This window comes from Scleropages formosus, chromosome 1 (genome assembly GCF_900964775.1).
Source record: "Scleropages formosus chromosome 1, fSclFor1.1, whole genome shotgun sequence".
Taxonomy (NCBI): Eukaryota; Metazoa; Chordata; class Actinopteri; order Osteoglossiformes; family Osteoglossidae; genus Scleropages; species Scleropages formosus.
This window is the reverse complement of record NC_041806.1, coordinates 17,086,738-17,101,595: the sequence shown is the minus strand read 5'-3', so window position 1 is coordinate 17,101,595 and position 14,858 is coordinate 17,086,738. Positions and strand designations below refer to the sequence as shown.

Here is a 14,858-nt window from a genome sequence, read left to right as displayed (position 1 = left end):
TGCAGTGAAATTCCTAATGGCTTCATTATAATTACTTTCATGGCTCCTCAAGTAAAATGTATGCTTTCATTTGTAGGATGAAAATTCCCCCCCCTCCCAGATGCAAATTCAACATCATCAGTTGGTGTCACAGTACAAAATTTGCTCTCTCCTTTTCTTTCCCCTTTTAGTTATTCGGAGCACTGCTCAGGGGCTGCTGCGCTGACCTGTCCTACCTGAACCTGTCCAGGAATTCCTTCTCCCACAAGTGAGTCCCAGCCGACCCCCCGGCAATCAGCTGCTGTGTCTGATTTTTGCCAAAGTTGCCTTTTTCAGGGAGAACTGGTCTCCTGGTTCCCCCCCTCACTCTTCCACTGTATTTATCCCTCACGCTATCTCCATCTCTTACCACTCAAATTTGGATGCAAATGAGCATCTTAGGCATTGCAGGGCATTGTGCAGAAAGAGCTCCTGATGCAGAGGGTTTCACACGGAACAGGGACAAGAGTCTGTTTGAGCAGATAGCAGTGAGACATGTAGGATCTCTGGACGAAAACAATTTTTGTTTGCCTCCCCCCCAGACAAACCATCATCCTCCTGCCACAAACCACACATCTTGCTTCCTTTTCTTCTCTCCGTGTCCACACCCAGTAACTCCTGGTACTGTCAGCTCCTAATGATTTCCGTGTAAAACAGTTTCATCCGAGATCCAGGCAATGGCATTACCGTTGATATCTACATAATAGTGTAAGTGGTAAATTTAATGGTAATTAGTTCTCATTAATTAGAATAATATGTGCTGGATTGTCGAAGACATACCCCCACTGGGCCCCTGAAGGCGGTGGCATCAGTCTTTCATCATGGTTTCATCTCACGCTGGAGGATCTGTCTCAGCTTGGCGTCTCTGACAGCTGCCTCTGTGCACTTTCTATTTAAAGATCAATGGTGTTCCACTTTGCTTTGTATTTGTTTGCTGTTTTCTCAGCAGTCGCAGCGGGAAGCTTTTCCTCATTCGCCGGACGAGTCTGTGGTCCCGAGGCTGACAAGCCACACGCGTTGGTCCGTGCGCAAGACCGCTCGGCGCCTGAGACAAATGCGAATGATAACACATATTTTAGTTATGGTTGGTTTTGAGTTGTTGAGCTTTAAGTGATTCAGCCTTAGTTTTAGTCATCACTGTGTTCCCAGCAAACAGAATCTGGGCAGTAACACTCTCTGGGTCTATGGCCTTTCCGTGTGACTGCCTCCCTTCTGAACCAAACTCATCTCTATATATTCAGCTAATTTATAAATGCCTCACATGTGTCCCTGAGATCTGGATCCATTTGGAGAAAATATTATTACCATTTATTTTTTATCATGTCCAGAACTCCGAGTCTCATAGTAGCACTCTTACAAACAGTCACCAGCAACTGTGGATTGGGGTTATCCGGAGACTAACGTGTCCTGCTGTTCTCTTGTCCTTGTGGATCCCTCTCATTAGGAAAATGAGAGAGACCATGCCCCTGTTCCGCCAGTTCTTCAGTTCAGCCTTCAGCCTCTCTCATGTCAGCCTTGCTGGTATAAAGCTCCCGGCGGATGCTCTGAGGTAAGCCCTTCCCGCTGAGACTCACCTCCTTCATGACATGGTGATGCGCAATTCTAGCTAGTGCAGCTTGGCTTGTGAATAGCACCACTCCTCAACCCCAAGGGGATGTTTTCTCAGTATTTATCCATCAGTTGTGTAAGAACGACCAATTCAGGACTGACCCCTCATTACTTTTAATCATGTAGAGTTAAATTTTCATTTCCTTTTACAATTTCCCACTGTGCTTTAAATAAATTTGGAGGTTCAGTAATGACTATGGTCAGTGAAATGTGACTTTCTGAATTTTTTTCAGCAAAGCCGTGGAAAGTGACCGCATTTTCAGTGCAATGCTGCCTAATCCGCACATTGCTGGATCTTTTTAATTTTAAGAAAGAGTGTATGCAGCACATGCTGTACACTGATATGAAGGAGTGCAAAATAAAACTAGTAATTATGGCTCTCTCTCTCTCTCTCTCTCTCTCGCTGTTTCCCTCGCTACCTCTTTTTGTGTCTGTCTGTTGGACATCTGATTCTGTTTTTCTTTTTGCGTTGGTCTCACATTCTCCATAGAACTCTCTTCATCGGGCTCTCTTCAAACCCTCACATTAACGATCTACATTTGGACATCAGTGGCTGTGAGGTATCACTCTTCCATCCTGATTAGTGCACATGAAGGTCCTGGGAGGGCAGAGCACTGCCGCTTTTAAAGAATGCATTTTAAGTAGCTCCTAATTTACACATGAAACACCAGGTCAGATGACTTGCAGCCCAGTTTAGGCTTTCAGTGTTGTGAGCCTGAGTTAAAATCAGAATTTCCAGCAGCCTATAAGGACCCCCTACAGCCTTGAAGGGAGTTGTTCAGCTCCAGCCTAGAGGTTTCCTGTGCACATGAGGTTGTTTTGAATGTGAGGCCTTTTGTTAGTACGAGCATTTTGCTCTTTCAACATGCAGCATGAAGCAAGTATTTACTTTACAAGGGAATATGAAATAATTTGACTGTACTTCGTGACACCTTTGCTAGGCCAGCTCCACGTATGCTTTCATTTAATTTCTATCTGTCCTCTCTCTTTCTCTTGCTATCTGCCCTTTAGCTCAGGTCATCAGGAGCAGGTGTGATAAGCGAGTTGTTTCCCAGAGTCTCCTGCATCGGCACCCTTGACATATCAGACAATGGTGAGAAATGTTATACCTGCTCCTTCCTTAGTGAGCCCTTTTTTCTGCTACACTCCAGGTTACCAGCTGTATTAAGTACTCAGCACAGTATATTGTAGGATTCTTATCGGGGCAGAAGGTCATCCCTGACCATGTCCTTGCTTTAAAGCCAATTTCAATGAGGCCTCATTTATTAGGCACTGTTTGTAAGTGTGGTTATGATGTGTATCATTTTGCATTTTTATGTTGATGTGTGTTCAACTGGCATTCTGTCCAGGGTGTACCCTGCCTCATTCCCTATACTATTGGGGTAGGATGTGGGTCATCAAAAACCTCCATTGGGCATTGCCTGTTGGATGGATGGATGGAGGGATGGATGGATGGATGGATGGATGGAATGGATGGATGGGTATGTTTTATTTTACTTTTGCAATGACTGTGTAATGAGTCAGCATTATAAAGAGTGTTTGGACTCTGCAGTGTAGTTCAGAGCAATCTTCAAAGGTCATTAAAGCTAGCAGTTGTGGTTGGTGTTTCCTTTTGTATTGCTTCCTCTGTGGTAATTTGCTGATATGTTTCATCTACAATGCACCCAGGCCTGGATGCGGACCTTCTTCCTGTTGTAACTGCACTGTCCAGACACCCGTCCCTAAAACACCTCTTGGTTGGCAAGAACTTCAATGTCAAAAGCAGGTAATTCCGATAGATAAAAAAACAGCACTAAAATGAAAAGGGGCAGATGGGTAAACAGACCGTAGCTTTTAGAGCATGCATCTGTTATGACCAAATGTGCTAATAATAACTGTATTATTATATTATATTATATTATATTATATTATATTATAACTGTACACAGTATGATAAAACTGGATATGTTCTAGATGGTAGCTGTAATGTACTCCATCCACAATTCTAAGAAAACATGTGGAAAGAATTCTTCATTATTCACATTACCATATAAATAATCACTTTTAAGCAGGCAGGAAAATATTAACTTTAGAGTCCATGGCCTCTACCGCATGGCAAGGCTGATGCTTTGTGTCTGCAGGGTGCTTGATGAGATTCTACAGAAGCTGGTCCAACTCATACAGGAGGAAGAGTGTGTGAGTGCACTGTGCTTTGCACACAGATTAACACACAAACACACACACTGCACACAAGACCAAGCTTCCCTGTGTGCAATGGATTTCTCTGTGTATGTGGATGAGTGTGTGCTCGCCTGAGTGTGTTGGGGCTCTCGGCACTGCAGCGGAGATAGCATGTTGCGCTCCCTGAATTATTCACAGGCGTTTGAAAGTGTGACACGGCAGACACGTCGGGCGCGCCGCTGACTCTGATGTGTGTGCGCCTGGCTTGGTGACTGGGGACCAGCTTCACTTTTATCTCAGCACACAATTTCTCTATCTCATGACAGGCACATTTATTAGTCCTCCTCGCTTTCCCGTGTTCCCTGCCTTCCTTCTGCTCACTCTTACTCTCTGGCCCTGCAGGGGCTCCAGTCGCTTTCTCTGGCCGAATCACGGCTGCGCTCCCGTGGCACCATGTTGGTTAATGCCCTGGGCAGCAACACCTGCCTGCGCAAGGTGGACCTCAGCGGGAATGGCCTGGAGGACATCGGGGCTAAGATGTTGAGCAAGGCACTTCAGATCAACACCACACTCAGGTGAGAGCGAAAAGGGGAGGAGCTAAGCCTCCTCAGTCAAGTCAGACAGAAAGCAAGAGGTGTAGAACACCATACTAATGCCAGAGGGGATGGGGGAGAAGTAAAACATGTTGTTCAGGTGAGAGATACAGGGGTGGAGCTAATCACTGTAGTTTGGTTGAAGAGAAAGGGGGAGCTAAAAGCCACACCCAGGTGAGGGAGAACAGGTGGGGTATACACATCTGTCAAGTGCAAAATGTAGTTAATGTTCAGTGGACGCTGTGTGTCGCTCTCCCTGCTTTTCCCACTTCGTCCTTCCCTTCCCCTCTGCTTTCAGGAGTGTAACGTGGGATCGGAACAACACGTCAGCGCTGGGGTTCCAGGATGTCGCCAGAGCCCTCGAACAGTAGGCCATCGATGCATTTGAGCCATAAACTCACCCCTTTACACAAGCATGCTAATGAGCATCGAAACGCAGAAACGCACACTCACACACGTTAGTCAGCCACAAAATACACTCTCTGGCACAGTCATAGAAATAAGTTATATAAAATGTATACACAGATGCTGATCTGCTAGAAGAAGGACATCAGAAAGGTATTACACAGATTCTAGAGATGATATACGACTATGTTAAGGCCACAAAAGGTGGGGAGTGAAAATAACTGACTCCTGGTGTATCATAAAGAGAGCGAGGCAGCAAAGATACTCATAGATCAGCACAAAGAGTCGTGTCTTCAGGGTTCCCTCTCTACAAGGTATTTAGTGGAGCCCCAATGAACCAGACATCCCAAGCTCATCTAATCAACTGCAGCAGGGAGCGCAGTGACTAGAGCTGTCACATTACCATAGAAAGAAACTGGTTTGATTCCCATCTCCTGCAGTAGTACCTTTGAGTGAGGTACACCGTATAATGGGTAAACCACTGTGAGTAGCTTACTACTGTAGGATGCTTTAGCGAATAGTTTTAACTAGATTGATATTTTAAACTACATTTGGTGAGGTCAATAAAGGACCAGCTACAATTTCACTTTAAAAATGTCAAAAAATAATTTGTTATAGGGTGATTTTAAGAATTTCAGGTAATAGTTTGCTCAACACAAATGCCAAAGGTTCATTCTGAATCATATTCTTGCATGTGATGCCTACCTGACCTTTAATAAGCTCAGTATTCAAACCTCGCATTGTAAGTTACCATAGGGAAGCGTGTCAGCTAAACAAGGAGGTTATAATAAGTTATCATATATATAATATATAGGACACACTTCTCTGACTCACAGGATTCAGTTGGTCACTGACCTTGACTGAGATACTTTAACTCCTCCCCTGAACTTCAATAAGCGTGTGAGAAGCTGGGATGGAGCAGTTGGGCCTCCTGGACATGGCAATGCTCCATGGACATGCTGTCAGTGACTATTCCTGAAACATCTCATTCACGTCTGAACAGAAATGTTGGACTGTTTTTGATTGCTGGCGATGGCAGCTGCGCTTTCAGAGCCGTTCCCAGTTGCATAGCTTTGTACTGAAACAGGAAACATGTTTCTCTGTCCAAAGATGGGCATCTCTTTCTTGTCCCAGTTCCCCAAAATCAATTTTTTTTTTTCCTCCTTCAGTAACTTCACACTTCAGTACATGCCCCTTCCAGTCAGTGATATCACCCAGGCATACCGCTGCGCCCCAGAGAAGACCGAGCAGGCACTGACGAAGGTGGGACGCCTGATCTTCAAACATGACACAACAAAAGAATTTTGAAAATTGATCTGTGCAAATGACTGTTACATCTCCTCTGTCAATGGTAGCATAAACAAAGTGAGGAGCAAAGCACTCACTTTATATCCAGTCAACACACTGCTGTCCTACGGGTGCGTGTCATCTGGCTGATTGCTGGAGTGGGATGTGTGCTGATGCTGACCTTCCATGGTTCCCGTTGCTCAGATCCAGCGGGCCCTCCTTAGAAACAACCAGACGCAGCGCTTCTCACAGCGCCAGGCTCTCCGGCTGCACCAGGGCCTGGTCACCAGTACCGCCGAGCAGGTTGTGTGGTTTTAACAAAAAGATGTCATGACATTTTTCTTTGCTTTTCAGATGCACTTTTTACATATAACTTGGATACATTACCATGTAACTGTTGGTAATATTGCTAATTGTTTATAATGCTGGGAAGTGACCAGTGTAAAAAAGGTTAAGTATGTGACCTCCAGTTCAAAAATCACATACATGACCTCACTAATAGTATCTCCCTCTCTGTCTCTCCACCTTCTCTCTGCCCTCCTGAATTGGCTCCATGCTCTACCTCTACACCTTTCTCCTTCCATTATGTCAACCTCCTCCACTGCCTCTGCCCTCTACCTGTGTCCAGGTGATGGAGCGCCTGTGTGTGCGTGTGCAGCAGCAGGTGTGTGTGCTGCGGGGGGTGAGTGATGGGGAGGAGCTACAAGCTGCCAGACAGGTGCTGAAGGAGGCTCGAAACTCTCGTGCGGTGAGACCTCAGCTTTGTCTCTATGTGTCTGCATCTGAACTATATACAGCATTAAAAAAACATTATTATTATTATGAGAATTTTGTGCATCATTTAAGAAGGTATAATAGAGAAACATTTTCCCTTTTATTTTTTTTTTGTGAGCGAAATTAACAGTGATACTTTGATCCTTTCTCTCTTTAGCTGTACCCCTCCCTGTGTGAACTTGCCCATGTGCTCTCTGTGGACGGTCCAGTCAGACAAAAACTGGACTCACTGTCCGGTGAGCTGGCTAAGGCAGCTGACAAAGAGCTCCAGGTAATAGCGTTGTTTACATTTACGTTTACGTTTATGTTGTTGCTCTAAGTATGTTTTCAGGACCTTTTATGTCTGTCTGTGATTGGCTGATTCATTTACCTGTGGACCGGTGTCTTTCCGTCCGATTAGTGTGCGTGTGAAACGGTGTCCCAGTGGCTTGTCTGTCATTTTATTTTATGCTCAATCATACGGCTGTCTTTTCCCTAGGTGATTGTAGACTCCATGGTGTCTCTGTGCCGAGAGCTGTGCCCACTGTCTTCTGCGACCGCCGAGCACCTGACCCCACCACTGTCATCCGTCTCGGAGCGTGTGTCGGTCCCTCGCTCCGCCATTCGCACCGCGTTGATGGAACGGGCTGCTCAGGACATCCACCGGGCTCTTGAGTGAGTCCCAGATTAGACAGCCTGCCTGATCGCTGTTGACTGTTCACTACATCATTAATACTGTTTTCTGTTTCTCCCCCCACTTCCTGTTGCCATGTCAATGACATTCTCTCTGTGTCTCTACCCACTTCCTGTTTATAATGTCGCTGATATCCTCTCTCTCTCTACCCACTTCCTATTTATTACTGATATCATCTCTCCTGTTTATTACTTATATCATCTGTCTCTCTACACACTTCCTGTTTATTACTGATATCATCTGTCTCCTACGCACTTCCTGTTTACTACTGATATCCCCTCTGTCTCTTTACCCACTTTCTGTTTATTACTGATATCCCCTCTGTGTCTCTACCCATTTCCTGTTCATAGTGTCGCTGATATCCTCTCTCTCTACTATTTCCTGGTTATTACTGATATCCCCTCTGTCTCTCTCCCCACTCGCTCTTTATCAGTGATATCCCCTCTGTATTTCTCCCCACTGTCTCTGCTGTGTCAATGCTGCTCTTTTTCAAAATCATGTCTATAGTTAAAATGTCCTTTCTCTCAGTAATCAATACACTTGTTTTTATTAAAGTAGAACATAAAAATATTATCTAAATCATTGCCGAACACTGTAATACAACATAAATTGTAAATTATTTTCACAACATTAGTCTTTCTAAAGGAAAACACAAAAGAAAAAACCTAAATACATAATGAGAATAAGTGTTTTAAAATTAAAATTAATATATTAAAATTAATAAAATGTGAAGAAAGCTATAATGCTATTATTTAAAGCTTCTGTCTTTGCTCAGGGAGGTGAAGCTCTCAGTCGTCTCCTATCTCACCAACTCCATTGTTGATCAGATTCTGCAGGAGCTCTACGCGACTCACAAGACCCTGGTACGAGCTCTGACCCCTGGATTCATTCTTACCTTCCGCTGTCCATCTGTGCATCCCTTCCCCGTGGCTCTCGCTGCTTCTGCTCGTCTGTGACTTGGTCCTGTTTGCAGTGTGTCTCTGTATATGTTTTTACGTTTACTGTTTGTCAGTTAACTGGCGCTTCTTCCAAGGTATCATACAATGATTATTATGTAGCATCAAGAGGGCACCTTTTCCAGGGTGAGTAACAATGGTACATACATTGCCCCAGACGCTCTATAATCACCCCATTTATAGAACAGAACAGTGTAACACACATGTGCACACACTGCAGTGCAATTTAGAGTCACCAGTTCATCTGAAATACATATCCTTGGATTGTGGGAAGAAACCAGAGCACCCACATAGACATGGGGTGAACATGCTAAGTGCACACAGAATGACGGGGACAACACCTGTCCAGTTGCACAGCCCAGGTGCTATGAGGCATCAGTGCTACCTGCTGCACCATCATCCCACCCACAATGTGAATAGTATATACTGTGCTGCTTGAAAGTGTGTAACCCCTATAGAGACGGTCCTCATAGTTATTAAGCAGGACCATATGTTTGTACGCCTGCCCACAAACCTTTATGTTTGTCTTTATCTGGTTCCATCTACATGTCACTATGTGTACAGTAGCAGTTTGTGAATTGTCTCCTTTTAGACGCGCCAGGTGTCCCAGATGAAGCGGTGGGATGACGGAGGGACGGGTAAACGTTCACACCGACACCGAGACTCCATGGACATCACTGATGAGGAGCTGGGCACCAGTATAGTGAGTGTGTGTGCGTGTGTGTGTGTGTGTCTGTGTCTGTGTCTGTGTGTCTGTGTTTAGAAAACTGTGTGTATAGGTTTCACCTGTTTGTGTACACATTTGTGTGTCCGTGTGTGTGTTAGTATGTATGCACACATTTCTGTGGTTGTGTGTGAGTGACAGAGGATGAGGCTGCTGAGAAGTGTGTGTGTGTGTTCTGCTGCTACAGATGAAACTCTGACGCGCTCTGAGATCTTCAGTTGGACTCTGGGGTGTCAATCCATTTCTTTTGATCTTCTCCAGCCCCCATGTTCTCCTGATCTCACTGTGTGTTCGGTCAGGTCTTTCATATTCTCTGTTTTGAAGGTGAACTCCTTTTCAGGGCTGGGTTTGCTATTAAATTGAATTTTATCATCTGAGATTTGAATAAGCTTAAATTTAATTTAGAATCAAAATGTGAAGCCACATTTGGTAGTGAGATATAAATGTTGGATTTCTTTAGTCCAAGAAATAAGCTACCCATAGAAAGGTTTACGTTTACTTATTTAGCGGGTGCTTTCCTTCAAAGCGACTTAAAATATTAAGCAACTTATAATTGTTTACCCACTGTACTCATTCATGTTAGGTACCTTCCTCAAGGGCACTACAGCAGGATGTGGGATTCAAAACTGGGCCCTTTGTGTGTATGACAGCAGCTCTGAGCTTTGGCTTGTGGACATACCTGTGTGCTCTTAGCCCCCTGGCAGGGGTATTTATGACATGTTGTAAATTAGAAAGCACAATAAAGAACCCTGCCCAGAGGTACAGTAGGCTGTCAAAAAACCCAAGGTAGCATTTACTATTACTTGAATAATACATTTACATTTACATTTAAATTACATTTATTAATTTAGCAGGTACTTTTCTCCAAAGCGACATACATCTCGCAGAAAAGTACAATGAGTGGATCACATCAACAACACCAGTAGTAGGATTATTATTATAATAATAGTAACATTGCTGACCCCACTGTCAGCAACAGGCTCTGTGGACAGGGTTTGGTGTTTCCCTTGGGTTCGTAGATCTAGCCGGCACTTCAGGACTGCTGTGACAATGGAGTAAATATCAGGGTATTGGCTTTGTTTGACACATTTCAGACCAATTAGCCGGAAAACTGTGTCCCTGGTCCTCCCTCATGAGCCCTGCTCCTTCCCTCACCATAGGACACAATTGCCATTAAGAAGCGGAGCTCCAGGACCCGACGCATCAGACCTGTCTCCACTAGGCTGAGTGAGTTTTTCCTGCCCCCCTGCCACCCCATCCCTGTAGAGATGGGCGCAATGGCTGTTTGCAAGTGTCGTCACTGCTCTCAGAACAGATCACTCCTGAGGAGGGTTTCAGATGGATGTGCTAAGCCACTTATCAATCCACCTAGTGGGGACCATATGTGCGCTAGAGGATAATGTGCAAGAAATGCATCAGTCAAAGAGCTACCCATGGTGCCCTTATGTTTTTAATCAGTTATAGAGATTAGGGGTGTTAAATGCCGCTCTGTGAGGCTTAAAGACTTGACAAATAATACTGTCTTCAGTCCGGGAGGGATAAAGAAGTTGCTTATTTAAGCTCAGGTAGGCGTCACATGAAAGAATATGATTCAGAATGAATCTTTTGCATTCATGGTGAGCAAACTACTACCCAAAATTCTTAAAATCTCTATATGGCCAGGTTCAGGTTTGGAAAATATGTCGTAAATACAACTTAAAGTTTATACTGGTGGTTAATAAATTGTTTTTTGAGGTTTTTAAATTGTAAATCATAGCTGGTATCATTTGGTTCTTTATTAACCTCACCAAACATATTAATTTGCATTCATTTATTTTGCTAATATTTTTCTCCAGAGCGATTTACAGTTTTAAGCACCAAACAATGATTTACGCATTTATACAACAGGGCAAGTTTTCCTGTCAGTCCCAGGTAAGTGTTTTGCTGCAGGGATTGAAATCTTAGCCGTTTGAGAGCATGGCAGTGGCTTTGACCATTACGTCACCCGCTTAACAAAGACCGTTTTACACAGAAGATTTAACAGCTTAATAGTTCGCAACCTGGGGTTTTAGTTTTACTTACAGATGAAGTCGAAAAACTATAGGCTATGGAAAAGAGTGCCTTGGCAGATTTTCTCCGGTTGCAGCTATGCGCTAAATGTAAGATGGGTATCTTGGGGACCTGTCACATCCCAGGGTGTTTGACAGCAAATCAGCACTGACAGAGACCAGGTGTGATTTGCACAGCTCAGAACTAATACAACTAGTGTTACTAAGAGGGTTTGCAAAATTACATTACAAGCGTTGAGCCCAGAAGCAACATGGTTAGCAGTTGTCAACTCTCTCTCTCTCTCTCTCTATCTCTCTCTCTCTCTCTCTCTCTCTCTCTATTTCTCTTTCTCTTCTTTCAGGTTTGGGTGATGATTCCAGCTCCTCTCCACCCTCCTCAGCTCCCCCTCACTCAGCCCCAATCTCTCACTCTGCATCTCTTGAGTGTTTGTCCGCCCTGCCTACCCATGGCGCCCCTCTGCATCATGCAACACGGGTTAGACCAAGACCACCGCGGAGGCATCGAAGAGGACCGCCACAGCCAGATACTGCAAGAGCTGTAATGTACCACTGTATTCTCTTGAACAGCAATCTAGTCGTCATCTACAGTGATGACTGTTCTACATTTTTACCCCTTTTTGTGCAATTTAGCCACAGCTAGTTCCCTGATTCTTGTCTCAGGATCATAACTTGCAAACCAGCTCAGAGGGGCTCCACACATAAGCACAACTTCAACAGTAGGTCTTCTGCTGCCTGCAAGATTCATCAAGCAATGCAATATGCTTTAAGGGCATTATTCGCTCAGTTTATCCACAGCCTCATAGGCATTGCTGCAAACTGTGCCTAGGAATGGTGGTTGAGTGAGATATAGGCCTGGAAGTTCAGTTGCAGAGGTTAAAGATTTTTTGAGGTTGATACCCACTGATCACATGGTTACCATATTAACAGTCCATCACAGACCAGGTTCTGAGGGCTACTGTAGCCCTCTTCTGACATGCCAGATTTCATATATTAACCAGGTTTATGTAGTTTCTTAATAAGCTCCTTCCTTGAAACATTCCTAAAATAGGCAGCGTTGGGAAGGATCCTAAACTGTCAGCACAGGAAATAGACAGAAACAGCACAGAAAACAAGTTTTCTAACATTCTTTACACAACTGACAAATTACAGTGCCACCTCACTGCCCTGGATTACATTCTGGACACACATGACCAGAAAGTAATTTCCTGGTTGGGTTGTAATTAGTGTGATCATGAGCAACTTGGGAACCCTTTCTCGCGGTCCCCTTCCAGGGGGTCTGCAATAGAAGGAAGGTCCAGAACAATGTACAAATTTGTAAAACAAAGAAGTTTACATAGCATACAGTATATGTTTTCTTATAGATATTGTAGCACACTGTGCTATGGGTTTGGATGGGGCGAAGAGGGACACATGAACAGTGTTCATTATGAACATTTATTGGAACATCCATATACAACAAGAGGTATAGGCGCGAACACAAGGAAATAATGCTCTTGGTCCAAGAACCCTTATTCCTTATAAGGACCTGCACCTCAAACTAGCCTTCCCAGCCTGCTTAGCACCCCTCAGGCTTACCTCCCTTTTTCAGTGGCCAACACACTCACCCCCTTATATTCCCCATTAGTTCCCACAGCGGCTGAAGACAATTCCATTTTATCCACAATTCAGCAATTTACAATAAACCCATTTTCCCGCTGAAACTCCCAGTAATAGGGTTGTTACAATATTTTCCTACACATTTAGCTGCTGAACACAGGTGCTGCCATGAACAATGAGAATGATAGGTACCCAGCATCCATCCCAACCCACGAAACATGGTCCCGTATGTGTTCTCCATGCCTCCATACCAAAAATGACTAATGTACAATTGGCACTTAAACCCAGGTTCATGTTGTAAGGGCAATTGAAATCCGAGTTTACAGTTTAGCTACTCTCCACTGAGCAAATTCCTGTTAATGCTATAGCCTATAATGTTGTAAACCTATGTAGATCCACACTGCTCTCCCACAAAGTATAATGCTATTACTGTATATCAGTTTCTACTACAGAATGCATGGAGAAAATTAGAAGCGTCCCACATCTAAGGTAATCTATAATGTCTAATGATTTCCCAGCATTTAGCATCTTACCCCAAGCCATTCTGCCAAGACACAATGTAATAACTAAAATGAATGATGTGTGGCAAAGTGCTCAGTAGTAGTGCCATAAATCATGTGACTCTGTAGGTTTCTATGATAAAGAGATACAGGTTGTGGTGGCTTTTTGAGCAACAAGAAGGGTAGATAATGCATGCACAATAATTCAGCATGATAAATTAACCTTCCAAGACTGCAGATAGGAGCAAGAAGTGATGTGGGATGAGGAGTTAAGTGAAGGCCCTTCTATGTGAAAGAGTAGAATACTGTGTTTCTGGTGGTTACTGGTTTTCTTCTGATACTGGCATTGAGAGCCAGGGTGGAGAAGCATTAGCTCTTCTGCCTGCAAGGAAAAGCCCTGGGAGTGGAAACTGGAGAGCGAGGAGGCCTGGCACATGTGCAGGAGTTGATGACATGAAGGTGTTGTGGTCTTGAATTTGTGGTATGGTTTGCCAAAGCTGATGTTTGAGACCTGATCTGAGCCTCGTGGTCTACAGCTCTGGTCCTGCCTGGAAAGGCTGAGACCTACACGGGCAGATGAGTGCAGTATGAGATGGATCATCCACTGAGGCTCTGGTAGACCGAGAGAAAGTGGTCCAGGCTGACCATGACGCTGTTTCTGTTGCTAGTTGGTTATAGGCAGTGACAGGGTTGCCCAGGGCGATGACCAGGTACCTGGCAACCTGACACAGCTAAACTGATGGCTTCTGACGACACAGCTTTGCTTTGTTTCTTTTAGTCTAAATAAGTATTTTTTTAATGAGACACAATGAAATATTTCGAAGTTGTTTTTCATGGCTCATGCAATATTCACAGGCACCAAAAAGTTTATTCCTGTAAGCAATATCTGGTTAGTAATTTATTGCCAAGTAAAACTAATTAGGGTAAGAAATAGCTTGAATCGGGCAAGTTAGGAAGAGGAAAACAAAAACAAAATTCATTTAAAGATTTGAAGTAAAAATGGGCTTTTGGCCTCACAGAGAGGAACAACATATTTACCTCACTGGCCTAAACTTTATTGTTATGATATAAAGTTTTCCTGTTCAGGTTGTTTCAAGCATTTTCTTTTGGGACCAAATTTTGTTATATTTAAAGGACTACAGTGAAAATGGTTATCAGTTATGGGAGGGTAACCTAAAGGTGGTCAAGCTCTCATAACTGAATTATATTACAAAATTATATGAATTATAAATATCTTGGGATATATTATAAATGTATTCCAAAATTATAACTGAATTATTATAGTCCAATACTCAGTTGTACAAAAGATTAAAAATTGCACGCTGCTTTGAATAAAAGAATCAACTAGGCTCTAATATGGTGTTCACACACACACACACACACACACACACACACACACACACACATTTTCAGAACCGCTCGTCCCATACGGGGTCACGGGGAACCGGAGCCTACCCGGCAACACAGGGCGTAAGGCCGGAGGGGGAGGGGACACACCCAGGACAGGACGCCAGTC

At 43.9% G+C, this 14,858-nt stretch overlaps 1 protein-coding gene across 1 annotated transcript in view; it reads left to right on the top strand.

The window, feature by feature from the left end:
• The window catches only part of carmil3 (capping protein regulator and myosin 1 linker 3), a 50,530-nt gene that overhangs the window by 23,431 nt on the left and 12,241 nt on the right, over positions 1-14,858 (top strand). Inside the window, exons 15-31 of the mRNA XM_018758199.2 lie at positions 171-247; positions 1,463-1,567; positions 2,117-2,186; positions 2,638-2,719; positions 3,295-3,391; positions 3,747-3,801; positions 4,189-4,361; positions 4,678-4,746; positions 5,954-6,047; positions 6,276-6,374; positions 6,700-6,819; positions 7,003-7,116; positions 7,324-7,499; positions 8,294-8,381; positions 9,067-9,177; positions 10,359-10,425; positions 11,588-11,784. Coding sequence (XP_018613715.2) covers positions 171-247; positions 1,463-1,567; positions 2,117-2,186; positions 2,638-2,719; positions 3,295-3,391; positions 3,747-3,801; positions 4,189-4,361; positions 4,678-4,746; positions 5,954-6,047; positions 6,276-6,374; positions 6,700-6,819; positions 7,003-7,116; positions 7,324-7,499; positions 8,294-8,381; positions 9,067-9,177; positions 10,359-10,425; positions 11,588-11,784 — 1,794 coding nt within the window. The remainder of the gene's footprint in view (positions 1-170; positions 248-1,462; positions 1,568-2,116; positions 2,187-2,637; positions 2,720-3,294; positions 3,392-3,746; positions 3,802-4,188; positions 4,362-4,677; positions 4,747-5,953; positions 6,048-6,275; positions 6,375-6,699; positions 6,820-7,002; positions 7,117-7,323; positions 7,500-8,293; positions 8,382-9,066; positions 9,178-10,358; positions 10,426-11,587; positions 11,785-14,858) is intronic.